Source organism: Myodes glareolus, chromosome 27 (assembly GCF_982192425.1).
Source record: "Myodes glareolus chromosome 27, mMyoGla1.1, whole genome shotgun sequence".
NCBI classification, from domain to species: domain Eukaryota; kingdom Metazoa; phylum Chordata; class Mammalia; order Rodentia; family Cricetidae; genus Myodes; species Myodes glareolus.
In genome coordinates this window covers 15,688,330-15,706,875 of record NC_142052.1, presented here as the reverse complement: position 1 = coordinate 15,706,875, position 18,546 = coordinate 15,688,330, and the positions used below count along the sequence as shown (strand labels likewise).

Below are 18,546 nucleotides of genomic sequence, written 5' to 3'. Positions count from 1 at the left end.
CTTGCTACTGTGAAAAGGGAGAAAGACATTTACACTTATAATACACAATTCTAATGCAACTTAAGCATACTTAAAATAAGATTATGCCCCCTTTAAGTTAAATGTCAAGTTGGGATCACATTTCTTGGTTAATATTTTTTCTTCTTCTTTGTAGTTAGTTATATGATCCAATTTTCCACAAATACAAGGAAAGTTTGTCAGCACACCAAACATAGGGATTTCCTGAAATGTAAAGACATTCTTAGCATCAAAGTATTTAATAAGTACGTGAATTTCTTTTTTAATGGGTCAGTTTTCTTTTAATGTGCTGTTTTACATTTATTCGTTTTGTGACTATGTGTGCGCACGTGTATGTCACTGTAGACATGTTAAAGTCAAAAGTTCAACAGGTGGGGTTATATTTTCTTCTACTATGTGTTTTATGGAGATCAAACTCAGGTCTTCAGCAGGTGCCTTAGCCTGCTGAGCCATTTAAAAGTCCTTATGGGTCATCTCAAGCACTGTTGTCTCTGGCTCAGGACACCAGTATGGAGTGCAGAAGTTCATGGTCAGGTGGGCTTGGTCTTCTCTTGCTTCTGTTGCTGTCCTGCCCAAGACTTTAGAGCTGTCATGATCTTCCTATTGACTCATTCACATAGGTCACAAACCAGGTCTCTAAAGCTGGAGTCAGGAGGAAGTGGAGGAACTTAAGTGGTGTTACATGGTCACAGTGAGACACAATGCCCTGGTTGTGTGTCACAGAAGTAAAGTCAGTGGTTCTGGGCCATAGTCAGCAGTGTTCCCATGATGCTCATCTCACATATAGGCTACTCTGTCACTCAATCCAGGACAGCAACATGATCAAGATGCTCTCCTAACGCCAGTTGTCTCCCAGTTCCAAAAGTATTCAGTGAGGAGAGTCCAAACAGCCACACACTCAAGTCAAGGTGCTTGTCAGCACCTGCAGTGTCCCCAGCTCCCCCGATGTTCGGTCTACAGCATCTTTGCTGTCTTCCCCCTCTTCTCCTTCCCCGAATCCAGAGCTCCTCAGCAATTGGCAACATAGACCAACACTGACCTTTTCTTCCTGAGCCTCAGGCACCTCACATTTGCTTTGAGTTTTAGACTTCAAATGTGGGGGTTTTTTAGATCTACCACCATGACAGAACTTCTAGGCCATGTCCACAGGGGTGGAGAGTGGTCTGGAAATGGGTTCTGGGTCCCACACAGGTTTGCTCTGGCTTCTTTGGAACCTGGGGCTTCTTGGAACTGTCAGTGCTCCTTGGCCTCTAGGTGCGGGCTAGGGTCCTCGTCCTCCCCTTCAGAGATGGCACTTGAGAGGCACTGGCAGCAGGCACAAAGATCTCCACTTTCCAATGCCACCTCAATTCTTCCTCTTGGCCCGCCATTTGTCTTTCTTGCAAAAGATACCCCTGCTATGCCTGGGGGCAGCCTCCATCTCACCCACAGAACAACAATCCATGCCCACTTATGTAAATTTCTTTCAAACAAATAATTCACACGGAGTGCAAGAGGATGCAGAATGTAGTTATTATCTGTCTTTGCCGCAGAGAATGAGAGAGAGCAATGATCTTTATTGTCTCTGAATGCAGAAGAAGAACAGAGCTCTGCTGCAGATTGGAAAATCATGCACTATGCAAAGAGCTGTTATAGAAGGTATGACATCTGCCAGATCCACCCATCCATCAGCACCACGACCTGCGTTCTCAGGAATTCCTGAACACTGGACAAAAGATGGCCTGTCCTGCTTCCTACAGCAGAAGATCATGGCACTGGAACTGATTTCCAATGCATAAGTCAGTCATATATATATATATTTATATATATATAAAGAGACCATCAATTTGAAAATAGGAAGGTGATATTGGGGAGACCCGAGGATGGAAAGAAACAGGACAGATGACACAATCAATTATCACTATACTATAATCAAATGAAAAAATCAAGACAAAATTTAAATTGGTAAAATATTGAATAAGAAAAAAATACTTACATTTACATTCTGTTTCTCAGTGTTTCTATGCTGTGAAAATAATGAAAATTTCTTTAAATATTTTGTTTTAGTAAATAGCAAATACATTGAAAAAATAACATCTAGAAAAATCATGGCATTTAAATGTAATAATATAGCTCGCAAATATCAAAGAATTTTTAAGTTTAGTGGAGAAAGGGTTAAGAGTGCTGCATTTTTTCAAATCACCAAGAAATGGTTCCCAGACAAAGTTCCAGAAGCATGCTACCCAGATTTACGTTGATCAGCGAGGTGGATTACAGAGAGTCAGATGTGCGCCTGTGACTGCTAACGGGCGGGTTCTCAGAGGTAACCTGACTATGGTGAGAGCTGCAGTACACGCACCTCAGCGCAGACTGCCCAAGCTGACGAGGTGTCCTTTGCTATGGACGATGGCATGACAATGAACTCTACAGACTGAGACGGACATGCCTGTGAGCTGAGAAAGTGTTGGCTACTGGGGCAACTCTACTGTTAAACAGTCCTAATTATTTTCAGATCTGGAAAAACAATTTTGAAGTTTTAAAAATGGTTACATAAAGAAAGTTATTTTAGTTGGGGAGGAAAGAGATTCTCAGAGCCAACCTCGGCTAACTGCTCATTGAGCCTCTTAATCTCCTCTCGTAGCTGCTCCTGGTCTTCTCGTTGTCTCTCCATCTGTTGCACGTGAGCCTGTCTCATCAGTTCTGTTGCCTGCTGGTGTTCTTCATACTGGCGTACAAGTTCTTGCCGCATATCTTCCAACTGTCTAGAAGTCTCCATATCTGATACTTCATCATGAATCTTTATCAGTAGAAACAAAAAGTTCAGCCACACACGAATTGTGGAAATTCGTAATTATTGACATTTTCTATCAATATGAAAGCATTTCTACTGAATTCACAGGACACCTGAATTTTTATCTTATTATAAAATGAAGCCTAAATTGTTCTTAAAGATGTATTCGTATTCCTTTTAGTGAGAATTCAAAAACGATATTAATTTAACAGCCATAAACCTGTTATTTTCAAGGAGGGAAAAAATCAATAAGTTAGTATACCTAAACTATAATTGTAAAGGAGAAAAATAAAAGATATAAGATATTCAGTATTTCCTCTACTTTTAACGAAGCCAGGACTCCATTATTCTTCTTGATGATTTGTGTGGGGAAATGAAGATTGTTTTTAATCTTAAAACTGTACTTATGAAACAGGAGATTTATTTATTAAATTTACAGTACACAGCAGCTATAGAGCATTTCAAGAACGACTCCCTAAGAGACTACCATGTATTGGCCCTCTGACTCAAAACACGTCCGCTTACTTGTGGATCTATGAGCATCCTTGAAAAAACAGCAACTAAAGAGATGGCAGCTTTATTGATCTTCTCCTCAGTAAGAAACTATCTTGAACATTAATAATAAATTCGACTTCAAATGATTTTAGGGAAAGTAGGATTTATTTCTGTCCACTAAGACAGCAAACTGTTGAGGAAACAGGTCTATTTGTGAGTACACGAAGTAAAAGACAATTAGGACCTAGACAGCAAAATGTTTTATTTTCTTATACTGGTGACTATTTCCTTACATGTAATCGTATATTTAATGGAGCAAATATTTCAGTCATAGATATTGCCACATTACAGGACAATCTTTAACTGAAACACAGTTAAGACAGTTGTAACTTATGGTTTGTATTGTTTAAAAGTTCAATACAGTGCTTTTATTACATGACATATACTACGTGTGTGTGTGTGAGGGGGGAGGGACACGCATACACGCATGCACATGAACACAGGACAACTGTCCTCTCCATACACCATGTGAGTTTCGGGGATTAAACTCAGTGTATCAGGTTTGGGGACTGAGTCACCTCACTGCTATGTACAATGTCTGTGAGGTGAATAGACTTGCTCATTCTGTGGGACTAACATCATTTAACTATATGCTTTATCGTTAATAAACTACAACAACGTGAGTACTACCCAACCTGGACTCCACACCTTTGTCCTGAAACAACACTACTGATAATGTATTAATAGTGAAGAAACCATATATGCTTTTATGAACTTCGTCTATTTTAAAAAATATCCCAGAAGCCATACTTACACTTTGTAGAACAGTGATTGCTTCATCTTTGGAAAATAGATTTTGTGAAAGAGTCAGCCCCTGGTCCTCTAACTTTAGGGATTCCTCTTCAAGAGTCTCACGATTAGACAGAGGAACTTCTTTCTTATGTTCTTCTAACTCATGGCTAAGTGGTTTAAATTGCTCTTTCAAATTCGTGTCAACCCCCAGAAGACTCTGTGGATCAAGCTGAGCCTGTGCTTTGATGTCATTAAAAGGCTGTTCTTGCGAACACGGAGCACGTGCTTGTTCTGACTGTAGAGAGTTTGCTTTATCCATGGCTAGTCTAGTGAGCTCTGTCTGCTGAGCAAATGCTATGCTCATTGACACGACGACCTAAATGAATAAAGGAAACAAACAGAAAGATCAATTCAACTCAATTCAATTCTTAAATAGCAGATGGAACTGAAAAAGCAGATTATTACTTAAGAGTATATAGATTTTAAAAAGCCCAACCTCAACCCAAACCAGTACTGCTTGGGTAGCCAAGAGCCTGACACTAGAAAGCCCAGAGACCTAGGGTAAAAACAAAACAATGCTCATCTAAAACCAAAACAACAACTACAAAAAAAACCAAAAACCAAAACCAAAAACAAAAAACACCCCCCAAAAAAACCATGATAGCAACAAAACGACTCCTAGAAACTCTGCTGTACTCATGTACCAGCGCCTTCTCAGTAGTCATCAGAGAAGCTCCCTCCGGAAGCAGATGGGAACAAATACAGACCCACAGCCCGACAACTGAAACACTAGGTCTAACGAGATGTCTCTCAAATCGCTCCCTTCAGTGCTCAGGGAACTATGATAAAGAGGAGGAAGAAAGGATCAAAGAGCCAGAGGGTACTGAGGAGGCCACAAGAAATAAAAGAAAAAGCCCTTCTAAATCAACACGAACAAAGCTCACATGAACCTACAGAGACTGAAGCAGGTCCTCTGTCTACATACTATGCTTCTAGTTTAGTGTATTTTACAGGACTCCTGAGTGTGTGAGTCAGAGCGTCTTTCTGATTATTGTGCCTCTCTTGGGCTCGTTTTCTTGTGTGTTTGTTCTGTCCAATTTCATGTGTTAGTTTTTGCTTTATCTTACTACATCTTATTATGTTTGGTTGTTATCTCTTAGAAGCCTGTTCTTTTCTAAGGAGAGACAGAAGGGAGTGGATCTGATGGAAGGGGAGGTGGTGAGCAGCTGGGAGGAGTAGAGGGAGAGCAAACCATAATCAAGATAAATTACATAATAAAAAAATCCATTTACAATAAAAAGAAAAAGCCTGGTCATGTGCTTTTGAGTGAAAAGAAATCCTAGAAATCCTACAATAAAGTCATGGATGGATTCTACAATGAACGGGATGTCTATGTAATTAATGTAAGGGAACTCCTAAAATTTAAAAGAAAATAAGTAAAAAAGGATTCTAACAAACAAGAGCAAGAAATGTTCAGTTAAAAAACACAAAACTAGATCCAGAGTGGTGAGTGAGTGGCCGTCCAGCCAGATGTTCCCAGGGAACAAAGTGCAGACCCTGTCCAACTCTCTAAACTTTTATGGCCATCCAGGGGGGCAAGTTCCGACTGCTCGCTTTCTTTACCTAATTCCACCTTGCCCCCAAGCACTCCTTTTCATCTGCGTGGTCCTTAGTTCCCCCAGTACAACCTGTTTCAGGGTGACGGGGTGTGGGGAGCCAGCTTCAATGCTGAGGGTATCTAAGAGAGGGCAGACCTAGAAAAACTTCTAAGTACACAGTCAGTCACAGCAACGGTTGGACCAAGACTCCCAGAGTCTCCTGGAACCATTTGAAGGAAGACATGGGCAGGCGCTAATGCAAGAATTCCTCCAACAACCTGAAAAGCAACATGATAACACCAGAGTCCAGCGAACACGCAACAGGAGGACTTGAACACCCTAAGCCAGAAGAAGTAGAAGAAATCGACTTTAAACATAACAGTATGAAAACGATGGAGACCCTTAAACAGGAAGTGAAAAACTCTCTTGAAGAAATGGAAGAGAAGATAAACAAAAAGTTAGTAGAAATTAATAAATCCCTCAAAGATACCCAAGAAAACCAAGAAAAAGCAATCAAAGAGGTAAAGGAAACAGCTCAAGACTTGAGAACGAAATGGAGGTAATAAAGAAAACACAAACTGAGGGATGGCTAAATATGGAAAATCTGGGTAAAAGAAGAGGAACTACAGAGACAAGTATAACTAACAGAATATAAGAGATAGAAAATGTCAGGCGCTGAAGATACTATAGAGGAAATGGAAATATTTATCAAAGAAAACAGCAAATCCAACAAATTCTTAACACAAAACATCCAGGAAATCTGGGACACCATGAAAAGACCAAACCTAAGAATAATAGGGGTAGAGGGAGAAGAATTCCAGGTCAAAGGCCCAGAAAATATTTTCAACAAAATTAGAAAAGAAAACTTTACCAACCTAAAAAAGGATATTCCTATGAAGGAACAGGCACCATACAGAAAACCAAATAGAATGGATAAAAAAATCCCCTCACCATATAATACTCAAAATACAAAATATACAGAATAAAGAAAGAATATTAAGCGCTGCAAAGGAAAAAGGTCAAGGAACATATAAAGGGAAACCTATCAGAATTACACCCAACTTCTCAATGGAAACAATGAAAGCCAGAAGGTCTTGGATTGATGTGCTGCAGACACTAAGAGACCATGGATGCAAGCCCAGACTACTATACCCAGCAAAGCTTTTTTTCATCATCAATGGAGAAAACAAGATATTTCATAACAAAAACAGATTTAAACAATATGTATCAACAAACCCAGCCTTACAGAAAGTACTAGAAAAAAAAGCCTTAACCCAAGAAATCCAACAATACACACAATAGCACAGACATCTGATAATCCTCCACCATCACAACTCAAAGAAGGGAAATACAGAAATACTACCAGAAAAAAAAACCAGAGATAACAACCACTGGTCATTAATATCACTTAGTATTAATGGACTCAATTCACCTATAAAAAGGCACAGGTTAAGAGAATGGATACGAAAATAGGATCCAACACTGTGCTGCTTACAAGAAACACACCTCAAACTCAAAGACAGACATTACCTCAGAGTCAAGGGTTGGGAAAAGGTTTTCCAATCAAAGGGACCTAAGAAACAAGCGGGTGTGGCTATACTAATCATATAACAATTTTGATTTCAAACTAAAATCAATCAGAAGAGATGGAGAAGGACACTTTATACTCATAAGAGGAACAATTCATCAAGATGAAGTCTCAATCCTGAATATCTATGCCTCTAATATAAAAGCACCCACATACGTAAAAGAAACTTTACTAGAACTCAAAGTACACATCAAACCCCACACACTTATAGTAGGAGAGTTCAACAATCCTCTCTCACCAATGGACAGGTCAACCAGACAGAAACTTAACAGAGAAATAAGAGAACTAACAGATGTAATGAATCAAATGGACTTAACACACATCTATAGAACATTCCACCCAAACAGGAAAGCTATAACCTTCTTCTCAGCACCTCATGGATCCTTCTCGAAAATTCATCACATACTCAGTAACAAAGCAAATATTCACAGATACAAAAATAAAAAAATAAAAATGAAAATAAAAAATTGGAGTAAACACCTGTGTCTTATCAGATCACCATGGAGTAAAGTTAGAATTTAACAACAATACCACCCCCAGAAAGCCTACAAAATCATGGAAACTGAACAGTCAACTACTGAACCACCCCTGAATCAAGAAAGAAATAAAGAAAGAAATTAAAGTCTTCCTTGAATTCAACGAAAATGAAGACACAACATACCCAAACCTATGGGACACTATGAAAGCAGTGCTAAGAGGAAAGTTCATAGCACTAAGTGCCCACATAAAGAAAACGGAGAAAGCACACATTAGAGACTTAAAGGAACACCTGAAAGCTCTAGAAGAAAAAAAAAAAAAAGAAGCAGACTCACCCAGGAGGAGAAGAAGATTGTTAATGATCAAACTGGGGGCTGAAATCAACAAAATAGAAACACAGAAAACAATCCAAAGAATCAATGAAACAAAGAGCAGGTTATTTGAGAAAATCAAGATTGACAAACCCCTATCCAAATTAATCAAAAGGCAGAGAGAGAACACTCAAAATAAGAAGATCAGAAACGAAAAGGGGGGACCTAACAACAGATACTGAGGACATTCAGAGAATCATTAGGTCTTACTACAAAAGTCTGTATGCCACAAAAATTAGAAAATGTAAAAAAAATAGACACTGTTTTAGATAAGTACCATATACCAAAATTAAATCAAGACCTGGTCAACATTTTAAACAGACCTACAAGTAGCGAGGAAATAGAAGCTGTCATCAAAAACCTCCCAAACAAAAAAAGTCCGAGACCAGATGGTTTCAAGGCAGAATTCTACCACAACTTCCAAGACGAGCTAATATTATACTCCTTAACGTGTTTCACATAATAGAAACAGAAGAGTCATTGCCAAACTCTTTTTATGAAGTTACAGTTACCCTGATACCAAAATCAAAGACTCCACTAAGAAAGAGAATTACAGACCGATCGCACCCATGAACTTCAATGCAAAAATTCTCAGTAAAATACTGGCAAACCGAATCCAAGAACACATCAAAAAAATCATCCATTATGATCAAGTAAGCTTCATCCCCTTGATGCAGGGCTGGTTCAACACATGAAAATCTATCAATGTAATCTATCATAAAAATAAACTGGAAGAAAAAATCATACGATCATTTCATTAGATGCTGAAAAAGCATTTGACTAAATTCAACACCCCTTTATGATAAAGGTCTTGGAGAGATTAGGGATACAAGGATCATATCTAAATATAATAAAAGCTATTTACAGCAAGCCGACAGCTAACATCAAATTAAATGGAGAGAAAGTCAAAGCCATTCCACTAAAATCAGAAACAAGACAAGGCTGTCCACTCTCTCCATACCTCTTCAATATAGTATTTGAAGTCAAACTTTTGTTATTTGCAGGTGATATGATAGTGTACATAAGTGACCCCAAAAACTCTACCAAAGAACTCCGACAGCTGATAAACACCTTCAGTGATGTGGCAGGATACAAGATCAACTCAAAAAAAAAATTAATAGCCCTCCTATACACAAAGGATAAAGAAGTAGAGAGGGAAATCAGAGAAACATCACCTTTCACGATAGCCACGAATAGCATAAAGTATCTTGGAGTAACACTAACCAAGGAAGTAAAAGATCTATTTGTCAAGAACTTTGAGGCTTTGAAGAAAGAAATTGAAGAGGATATTAGAAAATGAAAGGACCTCCCATGATCTTGGATGCGTGGGTTCAACATAATAAAAATGGCAATTCTACCAAAGGCAATCTATAGATTCAATGCAATCCCCATCAAAATCCCACCAAAATTCTTCACAGACCTTGAGAGAACAATAATCAACTTTATATGGAAAAACAAAAAACCCAGGATAGCCAAAACAACCCTATACAATAAAGGAACTTCTGGAGGCATCCCTGACTTCAAACTCTAGTACAGAGCTACAGTAATGAAAACAGCTTGGTATTGGCATAAAAACAAAGACGTTGACCAATGGAATCAAATAAAAGACCCGGATATTAAGCCACAAACCTATGAGCACCTGATTCTTGACAAAGGAGCTAAAACTATACAATGGAAGAAAGAAAGCATCTTTAACAAATGGTGCTGGCATAACTGGATGTCAACCTGTAGAAGAATGAAAATGGATCCATACCTATCACCATGGACAAAACTCAAGCTCAAAGGGCTTAAAGACCTCAATATAAATCTGACCACACTGAATCTGATGGAAGAGAAAATGGGAAGAAGCCTGAAATACATGGACACAGGAAACTACTTACTACATATAACCCCAGTTGCACAGACAATAAGAGCAACAATAAAACTGAAACCGAGAAGCTTCTGTAAGCAAAGGACACAGTCACTAATACAAAAAGGCCATCTACTGAATGGGAGAAGATCTTCACCAACCCCACATCAGACAAAGGTCTGATCTCCAAAATATATAAAGAACTCAAGAAACTAGACATTAAAATTCTATAAAACCCAATTAAAAAATGAACTAAACAGAGAATTCTCAACAGAAGTTCAAATGGCCAAGATACTTAAGGTCATGCTCAACCTCCTTAGCGATCAGGGAAATGAAAATCAAAATACTGTGAGATACCATCTTACACCTGTCAGAATGACTAAAACCAAAAACACCAATGATAGCCTATGCTGGAGAGGATGTGGAGTGAGGGGAACACTCATCCATTGTTGGTGGGAGTGCAAACTTGTGCAACCACTTTGGAAATCAGTGTGGAGATTTCTCAGAAAATTGTGAGTCAACCTACTTTAGCAATATCACTCTTGGGAATATACCCAAGAGATGCCCAATCATACTACAAAAGCATTTGTTCAACTATGTTCATATCAGCATTATTTGTAATAGCCAGAACCTGGAAACAACCTAGATGCTGCTCAATGGAAGAATGGATAAAGAAAGTGTGGCACATCTACACATTAGAGTACTAGTCAGCAGTAAAAAACAATGACATCTTGAAGTTTACATGCAAATGGATGGAAATAGAAAACACTATCCTGAGTGAGATAACCCAGACCCATAAAGATGAATATGGTATGTATTCACTCATCAGTGGACTCTAGCCATAAACAAAGGACATTGAGTCTATAGTTTACAAGCCAAGAGAAGCCAAATAATAAGGTCAACCCAAAGAAAAACATATATAGAGCCTCCTAGAAATTAGAAGCAGACAAGATCGCTGGGAAAAGTTGGGAGCATGGGGGTTGGGTGGGGGGAAGGGGAGAGGGATAGAAAGAAGGGAGAAGGGAAGGACTGGGGAGAGCTTGGGGGAGTGGGATGGTTGAGATGGAGGAACAGCAGATATGGGAGAAGGGAAGAAGATATCATCATTAAATGAGCCATTTTAGGGTTGGCAAGAGACTTGGCTCAAGAGGGGTTTCCAGGTATCCATGGGGATGTGCCCAGCTATGTCCTTGAGCAGTAGAGGAGAGGGTGCCTGAACTGGCCTTGTCCTGTAGTCAGACTGATGACTATCTTGAATATCACCATAGAACCTTTGTCTGGCGACAGATGGAGATAGAGACAGATACTCACATCAGAGCACTGGACTGAGCTCCCAAGGTCCAGTTGAAGAGCAGGAGGGAGAAGATGAGCAAGGAAGCAGGACCATGAGGGGTTGGTCCATCCACTGTAACGGCGTGCCTGATCTAATGGGAGCTCACCAAAGCCAGCTGGACTGGGATTGAATGAGCATGTGATCAAACTCGACCCTCTAATGTGTCTGACAATATGGGCCAACATAGAAGCCAATGATAATAGCACTTGGATTTGTCGCAAATGTGTGTACTGGCTTTTTGGAATCCTAGTATATTTGGATGCACACCTTCCTAAGCCCTGGACCTCCCATAGGGCAGGGTTCTCTCCCTCTCTTAGGACTGGAGGGGGAGGAGGGAGGGTGAATCGGGGAGCGGGAGGGAAATGGGAAGAGAGGAGGAAGTGGAAATTTCGAATAGTATTATTTATAAAGCAGTAAAAAATAAATGAAAAATAAAATGGAAAAAAAAATCTCTGTAGCTCCCACACAGGATTGCTTAAGGATCAAATGAGTGCATGTTAAATGCTTAGGGGAGTATTTGCTATATGATCACTTTATGTAGAAATCAGTTATTGAAATTGTAGTTGGCAAAACTAGATCTATCAATACTTGGTACTATTAAGTGATTTGACCTGTAAACTGGTCATGGTATTTAGCCTTTAAGCATTTATTTAATATTTAAATGATAAATAAAACATAAATTATAAATAATTGTATAATGCAACATACTCAACAAAATGACTGAGAAACACAAGGAATCAATAAATGTTTAGTTGCTCTCAAAAAAAGAAAAAACCCCACAAAACTAGATAATAAAGTTTTAATATTTCTTTCTTCCAAGAAAGTTTGTTAAAACTATTAGTAATATGTTTCCCAGATATTTGCATAGAGATATGGACAGATGTAGGTGAGAAATTGCCTACAAAAATGCAATCATACTCTACATGATAACTTGGTCATACACTATCTACAGAAAACATATTTCTAAGAAATACAATTTTGAGAATTATTAAGAACAGATTTGTTATACATTATTTTAATCAATGTTCTATAAGTAAATTAAAAAAGCAGCAAAGAGGCTGGGGGTGTATGGGCAAACCATTAATCCCAGAATTCGGGAACTCGAGGCAGTCAGATGTCTGTGAAGTCAGCCTGGTCTGCCGAGCAAGTTCCAAGAGAGTCAGGGCAACAAGGAGAAACCGTGTCTCAAAAAAAAAACCAAATTAATTGATCAATTATTAATTATTAATTTAAAAATAGATATTCTAAAAAGGGGAAGAAGAAGCATTAATACGGGCTGGCAAGTGATTACATAGCAGGAACAAAGCCCTGAGTTCATTTCATAAGATCAATAAAAAACTGAGCATATGTCACATGCCTGTCATTTCATAAGATCACATGAACTGAACATGTCACACGCCTGTCGTTTCAGTAATCAGGAGGTGGAGAGAAGAGGATTAGAAATGCAGCCATCTCTGTTGAGTTGTGATTTAAGACACAGGGCCTACCAAACAAACAACAAAAGAGAGCCCCAAAACAAAAGCAAAGAAACAACGAGCTATGGGTGCCAGAGGGAAAAGTTGACTATCTTTCTCACCGCTGTTCAGTTCTAGTGTGGCTTCCTAGACAATGATGGAAATGGTTCATAAAATGACTGCGAACATTTACAGGAGATACCACTGCAAAGATGCAAGAGCAATGGACGGAAAGGTTCCCAAGGACGTTCCCTTTCCATGCCCTCCAGACCTTGACAAGGACCGTCTTAGCAGAGCCAAGAAGAGACACAGAAGATCAGAATGCTAATGCCAAAGTTCTGACATCAAACAACCGTCAACTTCAATAGTCAAGAGCCATCTTCATGGGAAAAGAAAATCAAAATTTTAAAGTTTAAGCTTATTCCCAATAGGGCATCAGAAAAATAACTTCAAAAGAGTATCTTTCAAAAAGCAGAAAAGTGATCCTAAAATGAAATGAAATCTAAAAATGCAAGAAAAGGTTAGAGAACTGAAACAGTTTACAGAGCTGTGGATGGTGGCCATCACAGTCCGGCTTTAACCAATTTTAAAGAAGGTCAGACTCCTTCACAGGATGGATAAGACCAGTAATATCCACAGAATCACCAACTTAAAACCAATTCTTGTGCCAGGTGTGATGGTGCACACATGTAATTACAGGATTTGGGGAGCAGGGTGGGAGGAGGATGAGTTTTGGGCTGGCCTGGGTTAAATAGTAAAACCTTGTCGAGAGGGAGGGAGGGAGGGAGGGAGGGAGGGAGGGAGGGAGAGAGAGAGAGAGAGAGCGCTATTGAGAGAGAAAGGGAAAGAGGAAGAAAGAGGGAGGTATAGGGAGAGACAGAAAGAGACAGAAAAGGCAAAATCTTAAATATTTTTAATTGATACGATTATCTGACAGTGTATGAGTAAATTATATAGGAAACTTATGACTCAAAATGTATTACATACCACCAATAAAATCTGCCTGCTGAAGGCTCAGAGGGAACAGAGACTACGTTCCACATCAACTATACACCTACCTTAGCAATTTCTTCTTCCAATCGTTCTTGATATTGTTTCTCCATCACCATGGTTATATCTCTTTCTTGTCTCCCTTCAAATCCATCAGAACACTGAACAAAAAAGCAAAACATGACATATTCATTTATACAAATTGTATTACCACCTACAGTTATGTTCTTACTCTCAAAATGTTTCTAAAATATCATCTTACCAAACTTCTGGATACTTTTTAACAAAAAGGAAATTTCAGTTGTTTTTAATTAAAAACATCAATTCTAATAAGTCTAATAAAATATACTTGCTACTGTGAAAAGGGAGAAAGACATTTACACTTATAATAAACAATTCTAATGCAACTTAAGCATACTTAAAATAAGATTATGCCTCCTTTAAGTTAAATGTCAAGTTGGGATCACATTTCTTGGTTAATATTTTTTCTTCTTCTTTGTAGTTAGTTATATGATCCAATTTTCCACAAATACAAGGAAAGTTTGTCAGCACACCAAACATAGGGATTTCCTGAAATGTAAAGACATTCTTAGCATCAAAGTATTTAATAAGTACGTGAATTTCTTTTTTAATGGGTCAGTTTTCTTTTAATGTGCTGTTTTACATTTATTCATTTTGTGACTATGTGTGCGCACGTGTATGTCACTGTAGACATGTTAAAGTCAAAAGTTCAACAGGTGGGGTTATATTTTCTTCTTCTACTATGTGTTTTATGGAGATCAAACTCAGGTCTTTAGCAGGTGCCTTAGCCTGCTGAGCCATCTAAAAGTCCTTATGGGCCATCTCAGGCATTACTATCTCTGGCTCAGGACACCAGTATGGAGTGCAGAAGTTCATGGTCAGGTGGGCTTGGTCTTCTCTTGCTTCTGTTGCTTTTGCTGCTGCTGCTAAAGACTCTGCCTGGATTCATCCCGGTGCTCCTGATCCAGGACATCTTCTTCAACTTTACCAGGCTTGTCATAGAGTTTCATCGCTCCCACTTTGGCTTGGTGTGGAAGACAGCCTTCGGATGAGGGTGGTACCTAGCTTCTCTATCTGCTACTTCTTTTGCTGTTCTAAAGCGATCCTGTGAGGGCTTGCGGAGAGGGTTGTATTAAGACCAATGGGTTCTGTAGGCATATTCTCCCACAGTGCTGTCACCTCCCTACTGCTGCTTCCAGCCTTTGACTAGATTTTTCTCCAGGCTATCCATGTTGGGCTCAGTAGCCGCAGGGACCAGCATGCTGGCGATGCTTCTTGCCCTGCCCCATCTCCAGCACATCTCTGAAAGGACAGAGCTGTAGTCGATCACATGGCCTGAGTGTACAGGAGTTGAGGTAGGCTTACCTATTGTTGAACATTACTCCTTCTCCCTCCATAAAGACGGTGTTATTAGTGTGTTCAAGACAATGATGGCATTGTAAAGTCCTGAGCCATGACTGAACTATCCTGCCCAAGACTTTAGAGCTGTCATGATCTTCCTATTGACTCATTCACATAGGTCACAAACCAGGTCTCTAAAGTTGGAGCCAGGAGGAAGTGGAGGAACTTAAGTGGTGTTACATGGTCACAGTGAGACACAATGCCCTGGTTGTGTGTCACAGAAGTAAAGTCAGTGGTTCTGGGCCATAGTCAGCAGTGTTCCCATGATGCTCATCTCACATATAGGCTACTCTGTCACTCAATCCAGGACAGCAACATGATCAAGATGCTCTCCTAACGCCAATTGTCTCCCAGTTCCAAAAGTATTCAGTGAGGAGAGTCCAAACAGCCACACACTCAAGTCAAGGTGCTTGTCAGCACCTGCAGTGTCCCCAGCTCCCCCGATGTTCGGTCTACAGCATCTTTGCTGTCTTCCCCCTCTTCTCCTTCCCCGAATCCAGAGCTCCTCAGCAATTGGCAACATAGACCAACACTGACCTTTTCTTCCTGAGCCTCAGGCACCTCACATTTGCTTTGAGTTTTAGACTTCAAATGTGGGGGTTTTTTAGATCTACCACCATGACAGAACTTCTAGGCCATGTCCACAGGGGTGGAGAGTGGTCTGGAAATGGGTTCTGGGTCCCACACAGGTTTGCTCTGGCTTCTTTGGAACCTGGGGCTTCTTGGAACTGTCAGTGCTCCTTGGCCTCTAGGTGCGGGCTAGGGTCCTCGTCCTCCCCTTCAGAGATGGCACTTGAGAGGCACTGGCAGCAGGCACAAAGATCTCCACTTTCCAATGCCACCTCAATTCTTCCTCTTGGCCCGCCATTTGTCTTTCTTGCAAAAGATACCCCTGCTATGCCTGGGGGCAGCCTCCATCTCACCCACAGAACAACAATCCATGCCCACTTATGTAAATTTCTTTCAAACAAATAATTCACACGGAGTGCAAGAGGATGCAGAATGTAGTTATTATCTGTCTTTGCCGCAGAGAATGAGAGAGAGCAATGATCTTTATTGTCTCTGAATGCAGAAGAAGAACAGAGCTCTGCTGCAGATTGGAAAATCATGCACTATGCAAAGAGCTGTTATAGAAGGTATGACATCTGCCAGATCCACCCATCCATCAGCACCACGACCTGCGTTCTCAGGAATTCCTGAACACTGGACAAAAGATGGCCTGTCCTGCTTCCTACAGCAGAAGATCATGGCACTGGAACTGATTTCCAATGCATAAGTCAGTCATAGATACATATATATGTAATGTTACAATAAGAAAGAAAAAGAGACCATCAATTTGATAATAGGAAGGTCACATTGGGGAGATCCGAGGATGGAGAGGAACAGGACAGATGACACAATCAATTATCACTATACTATAATCAAATGAAAAAATCAAGACAAAATTAAATTGTTAACATATTTGGATAAGCAATCACTACTACCACAAACCAAGTAGACCTCACATTAACTTTCTCTTTCTCAGTGTTTTTCTCATGCTATCAAAATAAGGCAAGTTTCTTTAAATATTTTAAATTTTGTCTTTAGTACATAGTCATGACATTCATAAAATGAGAGTAAGAAAATCAGGTATTTAAGTGTTTAAAAATAAAGACAATAAGTACAATACCTCTGTGGTGCTGGCGATATGTTCATTTAGACAGTTTCCATGGAACACTGCTTCCTGTGTATCAGACTCTTTAAATACCACCGAATCAATGCAGATCCTAAATATAAATAAAAGACGGTTACTGATGTCATTAAGGGGTTTCAGTCATTTCCAAAATTAATAGCATACATATATACACTGGGAAAGGGAAACACAAAGTGATACGCCAAGGCTTACAGATACTGTAACTTAAGCCTCATTTCTGTCTAACTTTTATACTTTAAGCAACGTAACTAAAAGAGTAGTTTTGTAGATCAACAAATAAACTTTATAGTTTTATAGTGTATATTAAGGTACAAATGCAGGCACTAGTTTTACAAATTTATTGAAGATACTTTATCCTGTAAAAAAATAAAATCTCAATTTTATTAAAACATATTTAATGCACACAAGCCTGCTAGGAGGCACACACCAACAGTCAGAATGAGCACTTACAGTGGGACTGAGGTACAGAGGCAGGAACAGAAGGTTCCTACTTAACATAGTCATTTTCAATGTGTTGTTTTTAATCTATTCTTGTGGATTATTCAGTATATGTCTTGATTTTACATTGTTCTACAAGCATTCATTAATTTACCATATGCTTAGTGTGCATAATAAAAGTCAAGCAACATGAACATTTAGGAATACAGGAGAAGGTAAAGGGAGAAAATCATAATATTTACTTTCATCAAATATAATTACTCACTCCCCATTCATTTGTGACCATACTGCCTTCTTTGTTCTATTTTCTCTTTTTTCTTTTCCAATTTCTTTTTTTTCCTGTTCTGTTCTACTTTTTTTTCTCCTATTTTCTCTATCTAAAACTGACCATATACAAATGATGTCACTGACGAGCTTTATAAGTTAACTTCCAGTGGCGATTCACCCTTTCCAACTGTTCAGTAATATAAACAATGTTACAATACCCAATATTATAGTTATATCTTTGATGCTCCCATCTTTTTTTATGATAAAAAAATCTCATAGCTGTTAAGTGTAATACCTAAAATCCTGACACTTCATTGGCAATGACTTCCTTCTGTGTGTAACCTTTATTGGTGTTTATCCCAAATCAAAAAATGCCAGTTTGGTAACACTGAATTCACTGCTGCCCTCTAGACCTGATGTGTCCACTGGCCGCTTCCTATGTGATCTCACCCTTTATATAAATGCAGTCGAGTTCCACATTCTCTACCAGACACAGGATCACAGTATTTTTCTAGATGTTTCTAATAACTTGTTTATCACATGTATCAATAGTCATACTTTATTATGTTTTCCTGTTATTCTATTAGGCAATATTACAGAAATTTGCAATGAAAATGTTACACAGACATGCAAATTCTGTGGTTTAAATTCCAATAGTTTATAGCCCCAATCATTACTATCTCTTGATCATTACTCATAAATAACTTATGAATAATGCCCACTTCACAATTACATTGAAATGCCTTAGAAAAGCCACTTTATATACATCTCTCATTCATTTTTTAAAAATCAATTTAAAGGTATATTAAAGGCATCCAATATCATTATGGCACCTCCTAGCAAAATACATTGTAGCAGAGTCACCTCACTGATTGCCCAATGGCCTCACCTTCCCTGACGCCCTTTCTCCTCCAAATTTCCTTTCTGCTTTCAAATCACAATGTGTTCTTTTGCCCCTCCTTCACCTTCCCCAGCAACAATTTTTGATCTC

At 39.0% G+C, this 18,546-nt stretch overlaps 1 protein-coding gene across 1 annotated transcript in view; it reads right to left on the bottom strand.

Moving 5' to 3' along the window:
• Window positions 1-18,546, bottom strand: part of Akap9 (A-kinase anchoring protein 9) — a 131,624-nt gene that overhangs the window by 73,371 nt on the left and 39,707 nt on the right. The window contains exons 14-18 of the mRNA XM_087902297.1: window positions 16,827-16,923; window positions 13,804-13,896; window positions 4,098-4,451; window positions 2,597-2,794; window positions 1,994-2,023 (exon numbers count right to left, since the gene is read on the bottom strand). Coding sequence (XP_087758423.1) covers window positions 1,994-2,023; window positions 2,597-2,794; window positions 4,098-4,451; window positions 13,804-13,896; window positions 16,827-16,923 — 772 coding nt within the window. The remainder of the gene's footprint in view (window positions 1-1,993; window positions 2,024-2,596; window positions 2,795-4,097; window positions 4,452-13,803; window positions 13,897-16,826; window positions 16,924-18,546) is intronic.